General features: G+C 38.1%; 2 protein-coding genes across 3 annotated transcripts in view; both read left to right on the top strand.

Annotated features, from left to right (window-relative positions):
* LOC144663749 (uncharacterized) overlaps window positions 1-9,394 on the top strand; it is a 125,189-nt gene extending 115,795 nt beyond the window's left edge. The window contains exons 1-2 of one of the 2 annotated variants that reach the window (XM_078524803.1): window positions 1,965-2,030; window positions 7,695-9,394. In XM_078524803.1, the coding sequence (XP_078380929.1) occupies window positions 7,724-8,602 (879 nt within the window). In that variant the 5' untranslated portion in view covers window positions 1,965-2,030; window positions 7,695-7,723 and the 3' untranslated portion in view covers window positions 8,603-9,394. Of the gene's footprint in view, window positions 1-1,964; window positions 2,031-7,694 lie in introns of those variants that run through there. The other variant, XM_078524804.1, reaches the window with a different exon arrangement.
* The window catches only part of LOC144663763 (uncharacterized), a 190,850-nt gene that overhangs the window by 43,131 nt on the left and 126,207 nt on the right, over window positions 1-21,512 (top strand). The gene's annotated exons all lie outside the window — the stretch shown is intronic.

Genomic DNA, 21,512 nt, shown 5'->3' with positions numbered 1-21,512 from the left:
TACTTTTTGGAACAAAGAATCCAAACGAAAGCAAAACAAACTTCATATTCAGCTATTTTATTTACGTTTGTACCGTCTGGTACAAGAAGCGGATAAACGCGCGAGTGGAAAAGTGCACTCAGACAAAGAAGATGGGCTGCTCTTGGTCTATACTAGTATCGTGATACTGAACAGTAAATGCTTAACGTGGTTCAGTTTCAAAACAGTATCGTTATCATGGCCAATGTAGCGTGTTAAATACGCTATACTCAATACTAGCAAGTTAATGAGGCCCACGTTTGGGAATACAAGCAGAGGTGACGAAGCTGTGTTGGCCTATGCCGAAAAAAAATACTGAAATGTCCAGTATTTCTTCAATTTGGAATTTTATTTTAACATTATGCTCATTTTGATTATCACACTCAACATTTTCAAAGGACCCAATTTCGTTCTCATTTCTCGTGACTGACATCATTCCGCCATCGTCCGCGTAATGTATGCACGCATTGCGTGCTCTTTATTTTCATCAGCATCGAAGTTTTTCTACTGTTTTTTTTCTAATGTAACTTCCTCGCCACGATTGAAAAAGCTGACAAGAAAGAACCTAAGGTGGCTTAGCGCACGCTACAAGAACAAGAAAGCCACTGTATTCGTGGCGGCGGGCGGGGGAATTGGGTCGAACGTTTGTCACTTTCGATTTGAAGCGCAATTGTCTGTATGAGGTAGGGACGGCGGCGTATTTGTATCAGCGGGATTTTATCGGTATGGTAGGCTCGATTATGACATAAATTAAATTTGGAGCAAATTAATGAGGAGAACCACGGAAATGCACAAACACGCACTAACCATCTCCGTTTGATAGGGTTTGACCAAAGGTATATAGTAGTTTGAAAAGTGTTATGTGTGATGCTTGGTTCTTTCACTTGAAAAGTTTAAGAAGTCTGTTAAAGTAACAGTATGTTCTAAAAGAGCTGTCATCTTAATGAAAGGCTGATAAACAGTACAAGAGTGTGTGTGCTCTTTAGTTTAAAATATTTTTAGCAGGACAGAAATGAGAGTCGTTTCTAACATTTTTACATGTAATTGAACATGTCTGCACGTTTTACAAAGACAAAATATAAATTACAAAATCAGAGTGTTGAGTTCACGGATGTAATCTTCCCTGTATTAATCAGTCGAGAATAACCTGATCTTTCAGAAAGTCCGAGGTTTAATACCTAGGAAGAGTAGACTGGACCTAGGACCATCGGATAAATCCGGTTACGGTGAAAACCACAGTCCAGTTCCTGAACTCTCTCTTCCGCGCGCCCTAACCCCTATAAAGGGCGCGCTGAAGAGAGAGTTCAGGAACTGGACTATGAAAACCATTGCACAGTGAATTCTCGGGGGGGGGGGGGGGGGAATTTAGAGGAAAAGGACAGATTGTCTTGAAGTTTAAACTGAGCAGAAAATTTAGAAAGTTCATTTTCAGTGCTTACTTAGATTGTGCGTGGAAAAGGGATATCCCAGAATTTGTTTTTAAATAAACTTTTTATTCATGTAATTACTGTTGAGCAAAGAAACAAAATGCCTCGAGCTTTGGAAAAAAAAGGGACCGCCATAGCCGATAAGAACGAGAAGGGAGTATATAAAAGACACCGCGACCCATTTCACTGCTCCCCTGAACTGTTCACGAGGCGAGACGTAAAAACCGCGCGAGAATCACGCAGAAGACGTGACACTCTCGAGACTCGCGGGAGGCGCTCGTTACCCAGGAAAAGCTGCTTGGTCGATAACAAATAACGAATTGATTCAGTCTCGTGTACATTTATTTGAAATAGAAAGTACACAGCAGTTAAAAATCTCTTCCAAGGCAGGAACAGCAAAAAATGGAACAAAAGGAGATTTTCTTTGCCTTGTTGCCGCTCCCTACCCCCGGCAAGGCAATCACGTGATCAGTTTGACTTGCAGTGGTTTCGTTTTGGTTCGATGTTGGTTGTTTCGTACGCGTGTTGATTTTGTTGATTTGTCCGCTATCGTCGCCTGCATTTTTACCCAAAGGACTTAATAAGGTACGTAATCAAACTCATAATACTTATAAATATTGATGATCACAGTGCACAAGAACTGTTTAAAGTTTAGTTGGCTGTAATGTTCTGTGTTCCAAGATTTGCTGAGATTTAATAGTCGATCAACTCGGGTTTGTTCAGCCTGCGCCTTTTATTAATGTCCTCATGACATGAAAGGTTATTTTTTGGTTAACAATATGCCTTTTTCTTCAATAAGTATTGGGTGTGAATTCTGTAATTGTCGTTTTCGTAGCAGACGGTTCCTTCGACTTACTACCTCCCGCCATCTTGAAAATATTACAACCGATTATATGGTCGGACTACGGGATTAGGGATATGGATCGAGATTATTTACGATTATTATATGGCTACAATAGTACGTGCGCTCTGATTGGCTGCTGAGCGGGCATTATTTTCTTGTAATGACCGGGCATTATGAAAATTTTTCTCGGCTCGACGGTTTTTTGAGTTGTGAGTAAAAGCTACTAGCGAGGGGGCAAAAACAACAAAAAATGCCGACAAAATATAACTATCTTTTCAATAACTGAGAGAAAAATATAAGCATACCGATACTTCCTTAGTATTAGCGACGAAGAGAGCCACAGAGAGCGAGAGCGAGTTTTACCTCCAGTGTTTTTTCCCTTGATTATACTCTTCTTTTGAATAGTGCTTAAAGGCCATATAATAAATAACTTATTAACCTCGTCCGTTCGGTCATTACAGGGGAATCTCAGACCTCGACCTTGATGTATTGACCTCGCTGTCGCTCGGTCAATACATCAAGACCTCGGTCTGAGATTCCCCTGTAATGACCTCACTCTCGGTTAATAAGTAGTATGTATTACATAGTGAGCTAATACCCAGTAGTAACTTTTCACCCAAAGTTGGCCATTTGCTGGAAGGGGACAACTGGGACATTGTTATATTCGACTATTCACTGCTCAAGTTTAAATATATATTTATCACCTCCATAATTGGCACGAAAATTTGCACGGATATTTGTCCACGGATATTTGTATCTGTTCTCAGTTTTCCATATTTTCCGAGAGCTTTGCTCTCGGAAAGAAAAACTGTGCCTTTTGGGGAACAGCCAAATTGGAGCTATTGTTTTTTTTTATTTTCCTTCAAATATTTTTACATAAGGCCCCTTACTTTGGCAGACCTTCTCTGAAAGCTTTCAAACATTAAAATAATTCTGTTGGCATTCAAAATATTATTGGTATGTCCAAAATGTTAAATTCTTTTTCAATTTGACAATTTCCTTGGGCTAAAAACTGAATGGGCAAATGTAGATCACAAAGTTCGTAATCTGGGGAATATCAGTCAGGGAGTATCACTCGGACATTCCCCAATTTTAGTTAGGGCATATTGTGTCATGCGATGCTTTTTAACCTATTGTGCGAGAAGGAAAAGCGCTTTCCACGGTTAAAGTGTATACTTAATAACGTATATTTACGAACAAGAAGATGACTTTTCTTGTTCGGCAAGAAAATAATGCACCATTGAGGCTAGAAAAGCTGCTAGTGGATGCTGGGACATTAGGCAAGTAAATTCAGCTGCCTTTCAAGACCTCAAAAGTGTATTATTTTCTTATAGAACATATAAAAATCCATCTTATAGTTGAATTAGAATATAGCATAAAAAAATGTTCAACCAAGAGCACAAAACTAACAAAAAGACTTAAATGTGGCAGTTATGAAAGCACACAACAATTGGCTGGTGATGTGAAGGTTGAATTTATTCTTTTCTTTGGTGATTTCTGTCTCAATGAAAAAGATATCATTTTATTTTCATTTCAAAGACATAGTTCTTTCTCAGACCATAGAAAGATTCTAAATGGCTGACAAAATTACAAACCCAGTTGAAATATTTGTATTTCAACTGGGTTATTAAATTTCGACTTCCTTCAGAATTTTTACCTGTATACAGTAGAACTTTGATTTAACAAACCTCTATATAATGAAGTCCTTGGTTTAACGAACGATTTTCTTCAGCCCGTCTAAAGTTACAGTAAAATGTATGGAACATGACCTTGATATAACAAACCTTGATACAACGAAATCCTCGTTATAACGAACACAATCCAGAGACCCAAACATAAAATGTACCTCGATATAACGAAAAAATGTCAACACGCGACAAAAGATGAATGTGGAACAGACCAACAAAGATGGAAATCCTTTAATCCTGTAACAAGAGAACAAGTTCAAGTACATATGCTCATATCTATGTGCATATATTAGAAATTATAAATGTTATTTTCAGAAATCGTCAATATCCGAAAATGCTGGGTTCGTAGTGCAGCATAAAATTGTTAAAAATTGATTAACTATACCTCGATATAACGAACAATTTGGTTGTTTTTTTCGCGAATTCGTTATATCGAGGTTTTCGATATAATGAACCCTTGATATAATGAACAAATTTCCCCAGTCCCTTGGCACTTTGTTAAATCGAGGTTCCACTGTATTTTGCTGTAAGTTTATTAAATCTGCCACTTATTGCAATTTAAACAAGAAAACTTCAAGTAGTTTATAACCGTGTGGTTAATGTTGACCACCTCTTTCAGTTCTTTGGCAAGAAAGGCACGGCACCTCACAGCATAAAAAAATCTTTAGAAAATCAGTCACTTGAGAAACACACTAGTCGTGTTTGCGTGAGGCACGGAGTGTGGTGCGTGACATGAATTTCCTTCACCTCGTCACTTGCTTTAATCCACTTGCCTGGCCGGATAAATTTGTGCTTACGCATGCAAATATTTATTTTGTTCCGAATGTTCAATAAACCCAAACCAGTTCATGAATGGCATTAAAAAGAAGTCCATTTCTTTGTTTAGCTTCGTCTGATGAGCTTTTGCAAATATAAATAAAGCATATCTTACTGTGTGATTGAACAGGAATTAAATTCCCCTGACAGGATGACATGTATCCCGTGCCTTGACACATTCTTGCTGAGCTTGCAATTTTCGTTTCGTTTCCCAAAATAAACTCAAAACAAAAATTGTAATATCCAGAAATCAAGTTTTGCAATATTCAACACGTTCCGGGTAAATTGTACGACTTGTACTCGCTCCTAGCCGAACGCTTGAATAACACAAAAATAAATATTTTACACAAACAGAGCACAGAGTATTCGTAAATATTTTCAAAATAGGTGAATGATTATTTAAAGCTACAGGCAAGCGATCGCATGGCATAGGTCTGACGTAGTTGTAGTTTTAAACAGCTTGGACATGTTCAAGCCTTCTTTGGTTTCGCTGGGTGATTATTCAGTCCTCTCTTCTGGTAAAAAAAACTCAAATGACACAAAAATACACATTTCACTCTAAAGAGATAGCAGGGTGTTCATCTTAAACGAATGATCGCTAGTAAACATCAAATCTTGCGTGACCATGACCAAGAACCCGGCTGGGCCGCGTGGGTCTGGAACAATTTACCGACAAAATGAAACGCTGGCCAGATTATGACCCGGCTGCGCATGGTTAATAAACAAAAGTGAAGTGTTCAAAGTGCACCTTGTGTTGCTAAATAACTTCCAATTAATTCCTCTGGCTCATGGCAAATGGTTGCAGCATACAAACTATGGCTGCAGACACCACTCCAGAGAAGAGCAATAATAGGTTGGCACTTAAATAAAGGTTTTATTATAATTATTATTATCATTGTACAAACATGTAAACATTGTTTATAGTTTTCATTCACTTACACTAGGGATAATTAGTTTACAGGCATGCCACTGAAACAGAGGAAACAAATATTTCTAACACAGATAACATGGCTATAAATCCGTAGGCAGACCAGTTGGCTATACAGAAAGTGTAACCGAGGATTTAAACTTAGAACAACTAAAAACAAATCGTGCTAGTGACAGAATGGAGGCCTTAAAACCTGGAAACCTCACATTAGAACACCGGTGTCGTAAAGTAAACCACTTCGCGACGCTGCCCCCTCCATTAATGTGTGATTTCAGGAAATATTTATACTCACCCCAAGGAAGGTCACTGGACATTCCTTAGGGGAGGAAAAGGCATGTTAAAAGCCAAAACTTTTAAATGAAAGTATAAAGCTTTTAAGTGGAATTTCCAGCATGGTGAAGGGTGGAGTTCAGAAACGGGTGTGAATATTTTCTGAAATAACACAATAGCTAAGCCTTGTACTACAATTAAATTTTTATTTTCAAAGCTTAATCCAGTTTTCTCGATATCTGTTGTGCAAGAAAAACAGCTGTTAATCAATGTTATTGATTCACGTCAAAGCTGTAAATTTAAGCTACCTTTTGTTAGAAATTTTTTTTGTTTCAATATTGAAGGGTCCATTTCTTCAAGCTTCACGCAACAAGGTTACACATACATGTATGAACAATATTAATAAGGGCACACATTAAACAGTGAACAGGGCTCGACAAAATATTTAATTCCAGCTTGCCCGTGGGGCAAGTAACTCTCAAATTCTGCTTGCCCAGACACTTTTCCCACTTGCCCAGGTTCTTAAACTTATTAATAATTCATGAACCCACTGCACCTCCCTTCCCCCCACCCTCCCAAAAAAACAAAACAAACCAAAAACGTAGAAAATTGTTGTTTTACCTTACTTTTTTGAGTGGCTGATTCTATGGAAAATAAGAACCAAAAATTAAGGTCTTAAAGACTTGCAAACGGTGTTTATCACTGTCGCGAATTTATCACTGTCGCGAAGCCTTGTTCAAAGTAGCCTCGTTCAAAACTTCCTTTAGTTTTTGTAAAAGATCATTTATAACCTTTGATGACCCATGAAATAGGCTAAGAATGTACTTCTTTGTTTCAAAATCGTTGGTTAAGAAATCAGTTAATTGATGGTTTGCCTGGGCCCTTGCCCGTCGGGCAAATGAGCATGAAAAGTCACTTGCCCGACAGGAAAATCTACTTGTCCCGGACAACCGGACGGGGGTTTTGGTGAGCCCTGAGTGACAGTCATAATCCTCTTCGCGCCTAGGAGGCACATAAGGCTGAGACCAGAGATTTCCATTGCTCCCTTTCCATGGCTACCTTCTCAAGTTCTTTCCACGTCTTCCCTGCTGTTTTCATTTCTGCCTCGATCGTCCTCCTCCAAGTCAAGAGCCCTGAGTGAAGGTTCTTTAAAACATGCCGGGTTGAAGTGAGCCTTTAATTTCTGAGTTTCCTGATTTCCTGATTAAGTAATCAGCTAAAAATTGTCCCTCTTTTATAAATACACGGTAAAAAGCAGAACATGAGGTACAATATCATTGCTCATGTTTTGGTGGCTGGTACAAATCATAGGTAACATTTCTTAGGTCGTAAGTGCAGGTCTCCATGCTACTAATATTTAAACAGGCTAAACAAGGTTCGACTTCTGCTGTTCTCTCAAATCCAGTCTTTGCTCTTCTCCAAGGGAGGAGTTCAGGGTCATTTTCTGAACAGCAGCTAGTAGTCAAAAGCATAAAACAGGTTGGGGTAGTATTTCAGGCTAGGAGTCATGTTAAGCCCGTTTATCGCAGTGACCTGTGCTTGTGCCCTGCACATTGCATCAGCCAATGTTTTGCCCAAACAGCAGACAACAATATTTTTTTCACTTCTAGGTTATTCCTGACGGTACAAATTATGTCCCTTTTTCCTGTTATTGTTAAAAATGCTACTTAAACTAACATAATATTGTTTTCTTGTTTGAAAAGGTTGTGAGGAGTCAAGAACGGATGTGAATATGGCGAGTAAGAATAAAGACAAGGCATTTGAATGCAGTGTTTGTAAGAAATGTTTTAATCGCCAGTCAAATTTAAAGGATCATCTGAGGATTCACAGTGGTGAAAAACCTTTTAAATGCACTCAGTGTAGCAAGTGTTTTAAACAGGCAGTACATCTAAAAAGTCACCTCAAAATTCACAGTGATGAGAGACCCTACAAATGTACTAAGTGTGACAAATGCTTTAAACAGTCACAGGGTTTGCACTGTCACCTGAAAATTCACAGTGGCGAAAAACCATTCAAATGCATTCAATGTGACAAGTGTTTCAATCGGGCAGAAAATTTGAAAACGCACCTAAAAATTCACAGTGAAGAGAGATCCTACAAATGTAGTCAGTGTGGCAAGTGCTTTAAACAATCACCAAGTTTGCATCGTCACCTAAAGATTCACAGTGGTGAAAAAGCCCACAAATGTACTCAATGTGATAGGAGCTTTCGTCAGGCAAGAAATTTGCAAAGTCATTTGAGAATTCACAGTGGTGAGAAACCCTTCAGGTGTACTAAATGTGACAAGTGGTTTAATTGGGCAGAAGATTTGCGTCGTCATTTGAGAATTCACAGTGGTGAAAAACCCTTTAAATGCACTCAATGTGACAATTGTTTCACTCAGCGTTCAAGTCTGTCATATCACAACAGATCATATCATAGTGATATGCCCCACAAGTGCAGCCAATGCAGTAAAGGCTTCAAAGATGACAGTGGTTTAAAGAGACACAGATGCAAGAAGATATCCTTGGAAGACAGGGAGAAATACACCTGTTGGATGTGCGGTGAATTTTGTCACAACGTTTGTGGAATACTGTACCACATGTACAAACATGGTATGCGAAAAGATTGATTTTTGGGTGGTTCTTACCGTAGTGTTAAAGGTTACATAACGAAAAGAACCCCGGAAAAACGTTAGAAATAATGACGCAAAATTTAACACCCTGCTGTAAAACCCATTTATTAACCGTAACTTCAGTTTACATTGTTATCCGTGTTCATGCTTGCTTTCTCCGAATCATACAACTATGAAGTACTTTGAGCGTTGTAGCAAACGAGCATGTCTACTTGTTTTAGGTTTTGTTTTCATTTGGTATTGTTCTTTTCAATTTGACTGTAAAATATAGCTTTAAAATTCGTAGTGCGGATTCTACGACTACCTCTTTTTTAATGCGGATCAGATTTGGAAAATGTTCGCGTAACATTGTACTTTCAACGAAAGTTTTTCGGCGAGACCGCGAAATTCAAGTCCCCAGAAATCTACCTCTTCAATTTTCGCGAAATCACGTTAACGTGAGAATAAGTAACAATAAGGTACGCTGATTGTAAGTAAATGATAAAAAGAAGCGAAGCAATATGGACAAAGTATAAATATGTACCTGCAAAGTCCACAGAGAAATCAACCTTAAATCCATTTCTGCCATCGGGATTTCAGGGCCGTAACCAGACTTTTAGCATAGACGAGGCAAGATCTTGATGGAGGTTATGGGGCGTGCCCTGCAGAAACATTGGAGAGCTAGAAGCTCTGAAACTCTTTCTTAAACATTTTTCAAAAGGTATTTCTTAAAAAAATCAATCTTGTTCAACTACAATGAACTAAGGATTATTTTTCCCAACTAAACATATTTTGTTTTTAATTTTGGATAAAAAAACATCACGAGGCAAGTGTCTCGTCTTGCCTCTTGCTAGTTACGGTCCTGGATTTTGACGTTAAAGTGCGTATGAAGTAAAAATTAATTAATGCTTATTTGAAAGACTTTTACAAATAAAGAAGAATGGCGTTTACCGTTTTGAAAGATATTCTTTCGTTTAGGATATATTCACGTTTTTGTGTTATGCAAATGAGGAAAGTGATGACGTCATAAATTGTTCCACTAAAAGATAGATCACAAAATCAAGGATATCTCTGAAAATATAAAGGTGATATTTCTGAAACTTGGCATCAGTAGTGACCTTCCTTAAAGGTGCAAGATGGCTCATACTATGATGTAACCATGGCAACACTCTTGGTTCCAGGCTCTTTATGTCATAAGCCAAATATCTCAATTTGCAACCCTTTAAAGTGGGGCAGAGGGTCCAGCTTGGAACACACAACTCTCCTCATTAGCTTGTTGGGAGTGGATCATCTTTGATTAAGCAAAAACTGGGGATATCAGTATTAATTAAAATAGGTATTGCAGCAAAACTGTTGCCATGGCAACGGCACGACAGGTGTCATTTTCTGTCTTTTGTGGTGTACATTAATCGTGCCAAGTTTGAAGAACACAGCTCAAATATTCCAAGAGATATTCTTGATTCAATGCTTCATCTTTTTGTGGAACAATTAATGACGTCATCACTTTCCTAATTTGCATAAGATAACAACGTAAATATCTCTAAAACGAAAAAAGATATTGCAAAAAGGAAAACGCCATTCTTCTTTATTTTGAAAAGCCTTTAAAATAAACAGCAATTATTTTTTACTTCATAGGCACTTTAAGTGCTCCTATTAAATTAGTAGAAATTGGTACGAAACACTAATATAAGGGGGCCTGTTCTTTTTTTAGTATTAAAAAGTTGAGTTTATGCAGTTTTATTAGATTGTAAAGTTACCGGTAGATTGTTTTATGTAAAACCTTGTTGGCGTTGCCTTGTCATGTTTCAGGACGTTAACATTCCAATAATATATATCACCACAAGTGAGAGTTTATGTTTACAATTGTTTATGAATATCACTTCTTGTAACCATTTTTTGTTTCAGCGACTTTCTACGAGTCTTTTTTCTCGTTTACATCACACTGTAAAGTTTTAGGTTTTGGGATCATGGTTTTGAATTTATACTTTAAAACATGAAGTGAACCGTTTTGTTATAAGATCACTTTAAAATAGTTCAACTGTTGTTATGTTAGGAAATCATATAATAAATCGTTTTGTTACTGTTGCTAAATGAATAAATCTACTTATATAAATTAGTGAGACCTCAGGCTCTTTGAGGGTTTTCAGGGAACAGAGGAACATGTACGTTAACTGTTTGGGAATATGGGATACAAACTGAAGGAAACAAACTTCATATATATACAATCCTTTTAACCCTCACCCTAAATTTGCCTTAAGCTCTTGCTTATGAGGACCAACTGGTACTAGCCCGCAAGCAGCCTTTCTTTTATCCTAGTCCGTCTTGCAAGAAACGGATAAACGCGCGCGTGGAAAAATGGCCGCGCAAAATCTCGGAGATAGACGCGTAAATAAAAAGGTTGCGCGCGGCCATTTTCACTCGTAGTCTATACTAGTATCGTGATAATGAACAGTAAATGATTAATAAGCTGTGAAAACGGCTGCTGTATGTCCTGGCTTAATAAAGTCAAAACAGCATTTTATCGTAGCTTATGTAGCGTTTTTAAATACGCTTTACTGAATATTAGAAAGTTTTGATTTGCTGAGTCTTATAACCCTACAGTGAGCAGGCTCATGTTTGGGAATTCACGCGCACGTGGCGAAGCTGTGGCAGCCTAGGCCAAAATTATAAAATGCCCATTTATTTCCAATTTAGAAGTTTCTGTTAGTATTATGCCCAATTTGATCATCAGACTCAACACTTTTACAAATACCAGTTCAGTTCTCATTTCTCGTGACTGACACCATTCCGCCGTCATCCGCGTAATGTACGCACGCATTGCGTGCCGTTTGTTGTTACAACTTTTCTTTGCCCGAGGGCCTGTTAACAATTTATTTTTTTAACGATTATGTCATTGCCTTACTACGTGTGGAGAAGAAAACAAAATGATTAACCAGCAAAATCTTAGAACTATTTAGTTTGTGTGGAAGTAAATTATCAAACATGAGAGACAGTGTTTCGTCCGGCTATCCAAACACCGAGAAGAGAGTTGAAAATAAGACGCGCAGCGGAGTATTTTTGATGAAGTTTGAGGTGTTTGGATAGCCGATGAAACACTGTTTCAAGTGTTTGATATATCTTCTCAATCGAAACAAAAACTACGGAGTAAACGCAGAAATAAAATCCTTGTATATGACCTCGCTCACCACGAGTCTCCCATAGCTCAGTGGTTAGAGCGTCCAACCGGTATCTGGAAGGTCATGGATTCGACTCCCGTTGGGGGCTCAGAAAATCTTTTTTCTAAGTATTTGACTTGAGAACGCTTCTTCATTTATTAATTTTTTAAAAAAAATTATGCTTAATAAGACCGGGTATTCAAACCTCCTTTACAGTTTTCTTTGTTTTTATAACTTAATGAATTATTAATAAGTTTGAGAAAGTAAGAAAGAAATCGAAATTTGAAGATCTTGCTACGGCGAGAAATTAGTTCTAGATTCCGCCACTTTCGATTTCAAGCACAATTGTCTGTGGGAGGTTGGGACGGCGGCGATTGTATATTAGAGAGATTTGTTTGGGATGATAGATTATGACGTGAATTAAATTTGGAGCTCAGGCCACGAGGAAGTTTATTACAAATTGACGAGTAGAACCACGGGGAATGAAAAAACGCGCACTACCCATCCCTGTTTGGTAGGGTTTCACCAAAGGTATGAAGTAGTATGAAAGATTTACGTGTGATGCTTGGTTCTTTCACTTTATGAGTTTAGGTAGTCCGCTAAATTAACAGTATCTTCTAAAAGAGCTGTCATCTTAATGAAAGGCTGATTAACAATATAAAAGTGCTTGTGCTCTTTAGTTAATAAGTTTTTTTGACGGACATCACTAGTAGGAAAACTAGGAATGAGAGCCGTTTCTATATAAACTTTTACATTTAACTTTTACATGACTGCAAGTTCCCCAAGTGTTGTAGTAGGTGGTTTTACAAAGACAAAATATAAATTACAAAATCACAGTGATGAGAAACGGATGTAACCATCCCTGTCTCTATCAGTCACGTGAGAATAACCTGATCTTACAGAAAGTCCGAGGTTACCTGGGGAGAGGAGACTGAACCTCGGACCATCGGCAAAATCCGGTTACGGTGAAAACCATAGTCCAGTCCCTGAACTCTCTCTTCCGCGCGCCCTAACCCCTATAAAGGACGCGCTGAAGAGAGAGTTCAGGAACTGGACTTTGAAAAACATTACACAGTGAATTGTCGGAGGAAGCTTCAAGAGAAAGAAGAAGACAGATTGTCCTGAAGTCAAAACTTAAATTTTCCTGCAGAATAGTTTAGAAAGTTCATTTTCAGTGCTGTCCCAGTTTGTTAGTCAATGCTACTAGGTTAGGGCCTCAAGCTTTGAAATGCGTGGAAAGAAATCCCAGATTTTTTTAAATAACCTTTTTATTCATGTAATTATTATTGCACAAAGAATCAAAAATGGCTCTAGCTATGGAAAATGAAGAGACAGCGATAGCCGATAAGAACGAGAAAGGAGTATATAAAAGACACCGTGACCCACATCTCTTTACGAGGCGAGACGTAAAAACTCGCGGGAGGCGCTCATTCCCCAGGAAAAGCTGCTTGGTCGATAACAAATAACGGATTGATTCAGTCTCGTGTACATGTATTCTGAAATAGAAAGTACAGTGCAGTATTTTAAAGCTAAAGAACTACTCAAGGGCAGGAATATCGACAAAAGCAGATTTTATTGGCCTTGTTGGCGCTCCCTACCCCGGCAAGGTAATCACGTGATCAGTTTGACTTGCAGTGGTTTCGTTTTGGTTCGATGTTGGTTGTTTCGTACGCGTGTTGATTTTGTTGATTTGTCCGCTATCGTCGCCTTCATATTTATCCAAAGGACTTAATAAGGTACGTAATCAAGCTCGTAATACTTAAGATTATTGATGATCGGAGTGCACAAGATTCGTTTAAAGTTCAGTTGGCGCGGGAATGTGCTGTGCTCCAAGATTTGCTCGATCGATCAACTCGGGTTCGTTCAGCCGGAGCCTCTTATTACTGTAATGTCCTCATGGCATGTTAGGTTATTACTTTGGCTCACACCATGCCATTTTTTATTTTATAAGTATGGATGTGATTGTCGTTTTCGTAGCAATTCGCCATCTTGAAAATTATACTTTACAACATGGTGGGACTACGGGATTATGGATACCGGTGATATGAATCGAATTCTTCACAAGGAGCAAAATACTTACGTTTCACCCATAGTCGGCGCTAGCTGGAAGGGGCCTTATGGAACATTGTGATCTCCTAGAATTTGTTTCTCAAGTCGAAATTTTTCATTATAACATACAGTAGAACCCCGGTAACTCGAACTCTGAAGGGAAATGAAAAACAGTTTGAGTTAGAGGGTTTCAAGTTAACGGGGTGGATTGAGTATTCAATTTGTCAAGTCAATGATTGATATTTTACTCATCATTCAGCACTTCAGTTTACAGTGCAGTGCAAATTAAACTTATCTCGTCAAAACTCTAATGCCAAGTTAATAATTGAAAGTTTACTGATTTTTCAGCACTTCAGTATACAGTACAGTGCAAATTGAACTTATCTTGTCAGAAACTCTAACACGGCCATACATAGTTCTTATGATAAGAGCAGAAAATAGCTGTCAAATATATGATCTGTTCATTGCTCTAATCAATGGTCAACCGTGGCGAGTTGCAAGAATCAGTATTCGAGTTATTGAGGTAAATTTGTCCCAAATTTTATTCAAGGGAAACAAAATTTAGTTCGATTTTGGCAAGGTTTTTTAGTTATCCGAGTTCGAGTTAACCGAGTAAAATGACTGAAAAGTGTTGTCAAATCCAAGGGAAATGAAAGTCAGTTTGAGTTAGTGGGGTTGTTCAAGTTATCTGAGTTTGAGTTACCGGGGATCTACTGTATATGAGAGCTTATTGATGGACCAACTAGAATATGGTTTTCCTTGTTTAACAATTCGACCACAAGTCTGTGTTTTATATGAGCAAATAGTCAATGAGGCACAGCCAAGTTGTCTATCCCTCAAACAAAACAAGGATGAGTAGTCTAATTGTTATGGTAGAAACTCTAAAGAATTACAGTCCAAAATGTGCAATAATTATATGAACTTTAAAGTTTAAAAACAAGGAAAAATGTATTCTGTTGTAATCTGTTTTATCAGCGATTAGTATAAATCTACTAGCCTTCTATCACAAACGCCGTTCTCTAACTGGCTACGCTACTTATTATCTATTCTGTTGTAGAAGGTGAGTAGCGTGCGATTGTCAACAAAATGGCAGCTGCTTCTTCGCTTTTCAAATTGTCTGTGCAGAAGGTCTTTGATAATTTACTATTCAAGGCAACTCCAGAGAAGACAAAAACTACAACAAAATAATTTATGTAATGAAGATTTTACATGTAAGAAAAGGATTTGCAATAAGAATTCAATGATCTCTATTCTTCATTTACACTTTTTAAAGTGGACAATATTGTATAATTTTATAACATTCAGAGGTGGGAGGCCATGGGTTCGATGCAATTCAGTACAATTTGATTGTCCCTATTGAGGAGTAGTGAAAGAAGAGCTCAAGTGATTTAACTTGCAAGTTTGTGTGCATCAATAAAGAAACTAAACTGAAAGTATAGGATTGTTCCTATAAACCTTAAGTGGAGTTTTTCAGCAGGGTGGAGGGTGGGGTTGCCGTTCAGACAAAGGGTGTGAATATTTTCTGAAACAACAGAATGGCTTTGCCCTTTATCACCATTTTTGTGCAGATATTTTTTTTTAAAAAGTTGAAGCTTAGTTCAGTTTTTTCGGTAGAATCATTAAAATTAAAAACAACCACATCTGTTGTGCAAGGAAAACAGCTGTTAATCAATAATAGTGATTTAGTTAAACTTGAGGCTGTAAATGTAAGCTATCTTTTGTTAGAAAGTTTTTGTTAAAGGGCAACTCTCGGCTAGAAAACTATATTTCATTAAAAGCTTCCAAATGTTCCCAAGATCATACAGAAAGCAAAAAATTTGACTTCAGAAGCTTTTTTACCGGTTAATTTTAACGTGAAACTTCGAATTTTGCCGCTTTTGTGACATCTCGCCATGAACGCTTCGATTGTGGTCATCTGATGTGATACGTCACAGGTGTGGAACCACAACAAGTCACGAACATGGCTGACTCAAATTTCTATCAGTGAGAGCTCAACTTCTGCTAGCGATTTCACTGATTTTCTGAGAGCTATAGGAGGGGATATGTCAGGGGCTGATTTAGAATTTTCTATGGTATTTCAACCATAGCGTTTTGAGCCTCCAGAGAAAAACAGCGAGACACGAGAAAGAGAGGAAAATATCGAACCTTCTCACCGCCGCTGTGATTTCGACAGCCAGGAATGGTGAGTGAATTGAAGTCCTAAATGCACAGTTTCTTAATATATTTAATGTAAATAGCTTTTAATTTTTTTTTTAATCTTGTAATATATATAGTTTTTATACATTTACACGTAATTCAGTCTAAGGACTACCAAGTGTAAAAGTTTTTTAACAAGAACTGCAAGCAGTTTATAATCGTGCGGGTAATGTTTGACCACCTGACCTCTTTCAGTGCTTTGGCTTAAAGGCACGGTGCCGCACAGTAAAATCTTTAGAAAAGCAGTCACTTGAGAAACACACAAGTCGTGTTTGCGTTAGTCACGGAGTGAACGTGACATGAATTTCCTTTACCACGTCATCTTTTGCTTTTTAAAACCACATGCCTAGCCGGAAAAATGCCTTTTTACGCATGCAAATATTTATTTTGTTCCGAATGTTCAATAAAATAAACCCAAACCAGTTCATTTAAAAGAAAGCCAAATCACGCCAAAATAAAGAGTAGACTAAGGCCATCCCATTGTGTTTCTCCGTTTAGCGTCTTCCGACAAGCTTTTGGTAATTCCCCTGGCGCGATGACGTGTATCCCGTGCTTTGACACATTCTTGCTGAGCTTGCAACTTACGTTTCCATAACGTTTCGATTCTCAAAATACCGTAAACTCAAAACAAAAATTGGGATATCCAGAAAATAGGTCGTCGTTTTGCAATATTTAACACGTTCCGGGTAAATTGTACGACTTGTACTCGCTCCGAGCCAAACGCTTGAGTAACACAACAATAAATAGTTCACACAAACAGTGCACAGAGTATTCAAACAGAAAATAGGTGAATGATTTTTTATAGCTACAAGTGAGAGATCGCGTGACATGGGTCTGACGCAGTGGTAGTTTTAAATAGCTTGGACATGTCCAAGCGGTCTTTGTTTTCGCTATGTGATTATATTCAGCCCTCTCTTCTTGTAAAATATGGAATGAAACAAAATAATACATTTCAGAGAGCAGAGTGTTCATGTTAAACGCGAGTGATCGGCTGATCGCTATTAAATATTAAATCTTGCGTGACCGTGGACCGTGACAGAAGAGCCGGCTGGGCCGCGTGGGTCTGGATCGATTTACCGACAAAAAAAAAAAAAAAAAATTCCGTGCAGATTATGAATCGGGCCCAGGCCCCGCCCGATTAATAATAAACGATATTTCTTCTTCTTCTTCTTCTAATCTTTCTCTATTACCTCGGCCACTGAATTGTGTACTAAGTCAAACCTGAAAAATGAGAAAAGCCTTATGATTATTTACATGTACTCGAGAAGCTTAATTAAACATTATACGACCAAACTGTTTGTTACATTTTGCTGTTTACATTCGGTCGTCAAACATTTTTGCTCATGTTTGTCATAATGGGTTTTTGAGCTTTAGCCTAATGTATCCTATCTACATTGTGCGTTTGAAACCTTGCAAATACCAAAACGCTAGCTACATTCTTTGTGTTACCGATTTTTCTCAATTCTGCTCAAAAGCGAAGAATTCTGCCGGCGGAATGCCAGCTAACGAAACTAAACTTTGCTCGAAATTCTGTGCCAGAATATATTTAGAACATACCTGACATACTCGGGTTTGCAGAACTTTAATGTGGACAAAACTCTGCTGGGTCTCTTAGAGATGGTGGACTGCTCAATCGTTATCAACTGTATCAACTCATTTCTTTTGTTGGAAGAGGGGAGTTTCGCTTTGTGTAGTTGAAACAACTCGCCTCGAGGGAACTTTGTTCAAGGTTGTTCATGACGTGCTTGTGTAGAATGATTTTGCAAACTGACTATCACTCCCGCCCGGGACTATTACACGACCCTACAGTGCATGATATTAACACTTTACGGTGTAATTGAGTTGTCATATTTATATTTTGCAATTTCGTATCCTTTTGTGAAAAATGCCCCCACGAAAATTGTGGTTTGCCTGGCTCTTTATGACCGCGCTGCTTCTCTTCTAAGGATATTCGCGTTTGCTTGCGTGCGTTTTTAACTGCGCTGCGCAGTTCTTGCTCTGCACGGGGTTTATTATTATTAACTGCGCTGCGCAGTTCTTGCTCTGCACGCGGTTTATTAACTGCGCTGCGCAGTTCTTGCTCTGCACGGGGTTTATTATTATTATTAACTGCGCTGCGCAGTTCTTGCTCTGCACGGGGTTTATTATTAACTGCGCTGCGCAGTTCTTGCTCTGCACGGGGTTTATTATTATTTTTCGTTTTGTCGGTGACCTGTACCAAACCTCCACTCGGTCAAGCTCATGTCACGCGATGTTTAGAAGCTACAAATCAGTAACAAATGGAAACATTTTCTTATTTTTTGTCTTTACAAAGTCTGAATGTTTAGTGTGAAATATTCGATTTTGAAGCGTTTTATTCAAAGGAAATTCTAAATTTTCATGCGTTGAAAGAAAAATATATTTCAGCGGGCCAGAATCTGTGAATAAATACCATTTTGTTGGTGTAAAAGAATGTGCTGACATGACAAGTTTCACTTTCGATCGGCTAGACTACGAGTCACGTAATTTTTCAAAGCTATTATCAGCTACCTTTCAAATCTTTGCGAAGCCATTAATCTTTACTTACAAAATTCAGTGTGAAGTATTTTGAAGCGTTTGAATCGAAGAAAATATTAAAATTTCTACTAATTAATACGCTTTAGCGGGCAAGAATTTACATTTATTTACATAACGTTTGTGTCCTGGAATGTGCTGGCGTTAACAAATTTTTACTTTCACAAGACACTGATCGGCAAGAATCACGCAATGCTCTGAAAGGTTTAAATCTGCTACAAACGGAAACTAAACAAATCCTCTGGTCTAAACTTAGCATGTTAAGTGTGAAATATTCGACGTTTTAGCGTTATTTATTTTTGGAGCTGTGTTATCTAAAGGATTTCTGAAATCTGATGGAAAACCACTGAGACAAACATGCCGACTTGCAAGGATTACGTCATTGGTAAATTAATTCCCCGGGGAATTCCCATTCAGCAAAACACAGGTCTAGTGTTCTTCTCAAATTTGATTTAATTATTTGCTCCAATATTCCATTTTCGGAGCTGGTTATTCAATCTTTAAACGGTAATTCAAGACAACACTGGATGCTGATTTAAAAGATTTTTTTGTTTCACGGATCAAGATCGTGGGAATTAAATTTGGCCACCATTAGCATATAAGAAAAATGTTTAATTTCGGATGGAACTAGTCAACCATGAAATGTCACGCAAGGTGTTTTCTTACAATCTTGTTTGTCAGTCGCAACATTGTTCGACGCAGGTAAAGGGGATAAGGGGAGGGGGGGTGCATTTTTTGTTCCCCCCACATGGCTCCCCTAAAGTGCTCACGAGACCAGCGCAGTTGTAAGCTCTAAGAGCTCTTGTTATTTTTCGTTTTGTCGGTGACCTGTCCCAAACCTCCACTCGGTCATGCTTAATGTCACGCGATGTTTAGAAGCTACAAATTAGTAACAAATGGATAAATTTTCTTATTTTTTGTCTTTACAAAAAATGTTTAGTGTGAAATATACAATTTTGAAGCGTTTTATTCAAAGAAAATTCTAAATTTCTATGCGTCGAGAGAAGAATATATTTCAGCGGGCCAGAATCTGTGAATAAATACCATTACGTTGGTGTAAAAGAATGTGCTGACATGACAAGTTTCACTTTCGATCGGCTAGACCTCGAGTCACGTAATTTTTCAAAGCTATTATCAGCTACCTTTCAAATCTTTGCGAAGCCATTAATCTTTACTTACAAAATTCAGTGTGAAGTATTTTGAAGCGTTTGAATCGAAGAAAATACTAAAATTTCACGCTTTAAAAAGATACGCTTTAGCGGGCAAGAATTTACATTTATTTACATTACGTTTGTGTCCTGGAATGTGCTGGCGTTAGCAAATTTTTACTTTCACAAGGCACTGATCGGCAAGAATCACGCAATGCTCTGAAAGGTTTAAATCTGCCACAAACAAATCCTCTGGTCTAAACTTAGCATGTTAAGTGTGAACCGTTCGACGTTTTAGAGTTATTTATTTTTGGAGCTGTGTCATCTAGAGGATTTCTGAAATCTGATGGAAAACCACTGAGACAAACATGCCCTGACTTGCAAGGGTTACGTCATTGCTAAATTAATTCTCCGGGGAATTCCCATTCAGCAAAACACAGGTCTAGTGTTTTTCTCAAATTTGATTTAATTATTTGCTCCAATATTCCATTTTCGGAGCTGGTTATTCAATCTTTAAACGGTAATTCAAGACAACACTGGATGCTGATTTAAAAGATTTTTTTGTTTCACGGATCAGGATCGTGGGAATAGGCCTAATGCGTGATAACGTCATATGCTCAAAATTCACCACCAAGCCTCGTTTACACGAATTATTCTTAAAGTTCTGCCATCTTCATGCAGTTTTCACGTGGGTATTCCTTTTATACTTGCTGCTTAGGGAATTCATTCGTGATAAAATTTGCAAGTTTTCATTTCGAAAGCGGGGCTTGGTGGTAAAACAAGCACGTCTGACTTAAACATGCATAACGGCTATTAAATTTGGCCAGCATTAGCATATAAGAAAAATATTTAATTTCGGATGGAACTAGTCAACCATGAAATGTCACGCAAGGTGTTTTCCTACCATCTTGTTTGTCAGTCGCAACATTGTTCGACGCAGGTAAAGAGGGTAAGGGGGGGGGTGCATTTTTTGTTCCCCCCACATGGCTCCCCTAAAGTGCTCACGAGACCAGCGCAGTTGTAAGCTCTATGAGCTCTTGTTTTTTTTCGTTTTGTCGGTGACCAGACCCAGACCTCCACTCGGTCGAGCGTGAAGTCACACGATGTTTAGAGGCTACAAATCAGTAACAAATGGAAATTTTTTTCTTATTTTTGTCTTTACAAAGAATGTTTTGTGTGAAATGTTCGACTTTAAAGCATTTGACTCATGGAAAATACTAAATTTCCACGCTTTCAAAGAGAAATATAATTCAGTGGGCCAGAATCTGTAAATAAATGCCATTACGTTGGTGTCAAAGAATGTGCTGACATGACAAGTTTCACTTTCGATCGGCTAGACCTCGAGTCACGTAATGTTTTAAAGCTATTATAAGCTACCTTTCAAATCTTTGCGAATCCTTTGGTCTTTACTAAACAAATTTATTGCGTAATCTATTTTTTGGCTGTGTCATTGAAGGATTTTAGAGATATGAAGAAAAATTCCCTTCACAAACATGCCCTGTACCGCTTACGTCATTCGGTATGCTAGGGGAATTACCCTCTGTGCTAAAAACAGCTTCAGCGTCCGCGCGTGGGAATTCGGCCAGAATTTGCATATATGAAAAATTATTAATCGCGGCTGGAACAAGTCAACCATGAAATGTCACACAAAGTTTGTCAGTCGCTGCATTTTTACAACCGCCTATTGTAATACGAAAACCAAAATAGGGGCAAAAATAATACTAACAGTATAGAAACTACAAAACATTGTCATTGGGTCAGTTTTCAAAGAGAAATATAATTCAGTGGGCCAGAATCTGTAAATAAATGCCATTACGTTGGTGTCAA

Source organism: Oculina patagonica, chromosome 8, assembly GCF_052425735.1.
Source record: "Oculina patagonica isolate OP01 chromosome 8, crgOcupat, whole genome shotgun sequence".
Taxonomy (NCBI): domain Eukaryota; kingdom Metazoa; phylum Cnidaria; class Anthozoa; order Scleractinia; family Oculinidae; genus Oculina; species Oculina patagonica.
The sequence above is the reverse complement of the archived record's forward strand: the minus strand, read 5'-3'. Positions and strand labels throughout refer to the sequence as shown.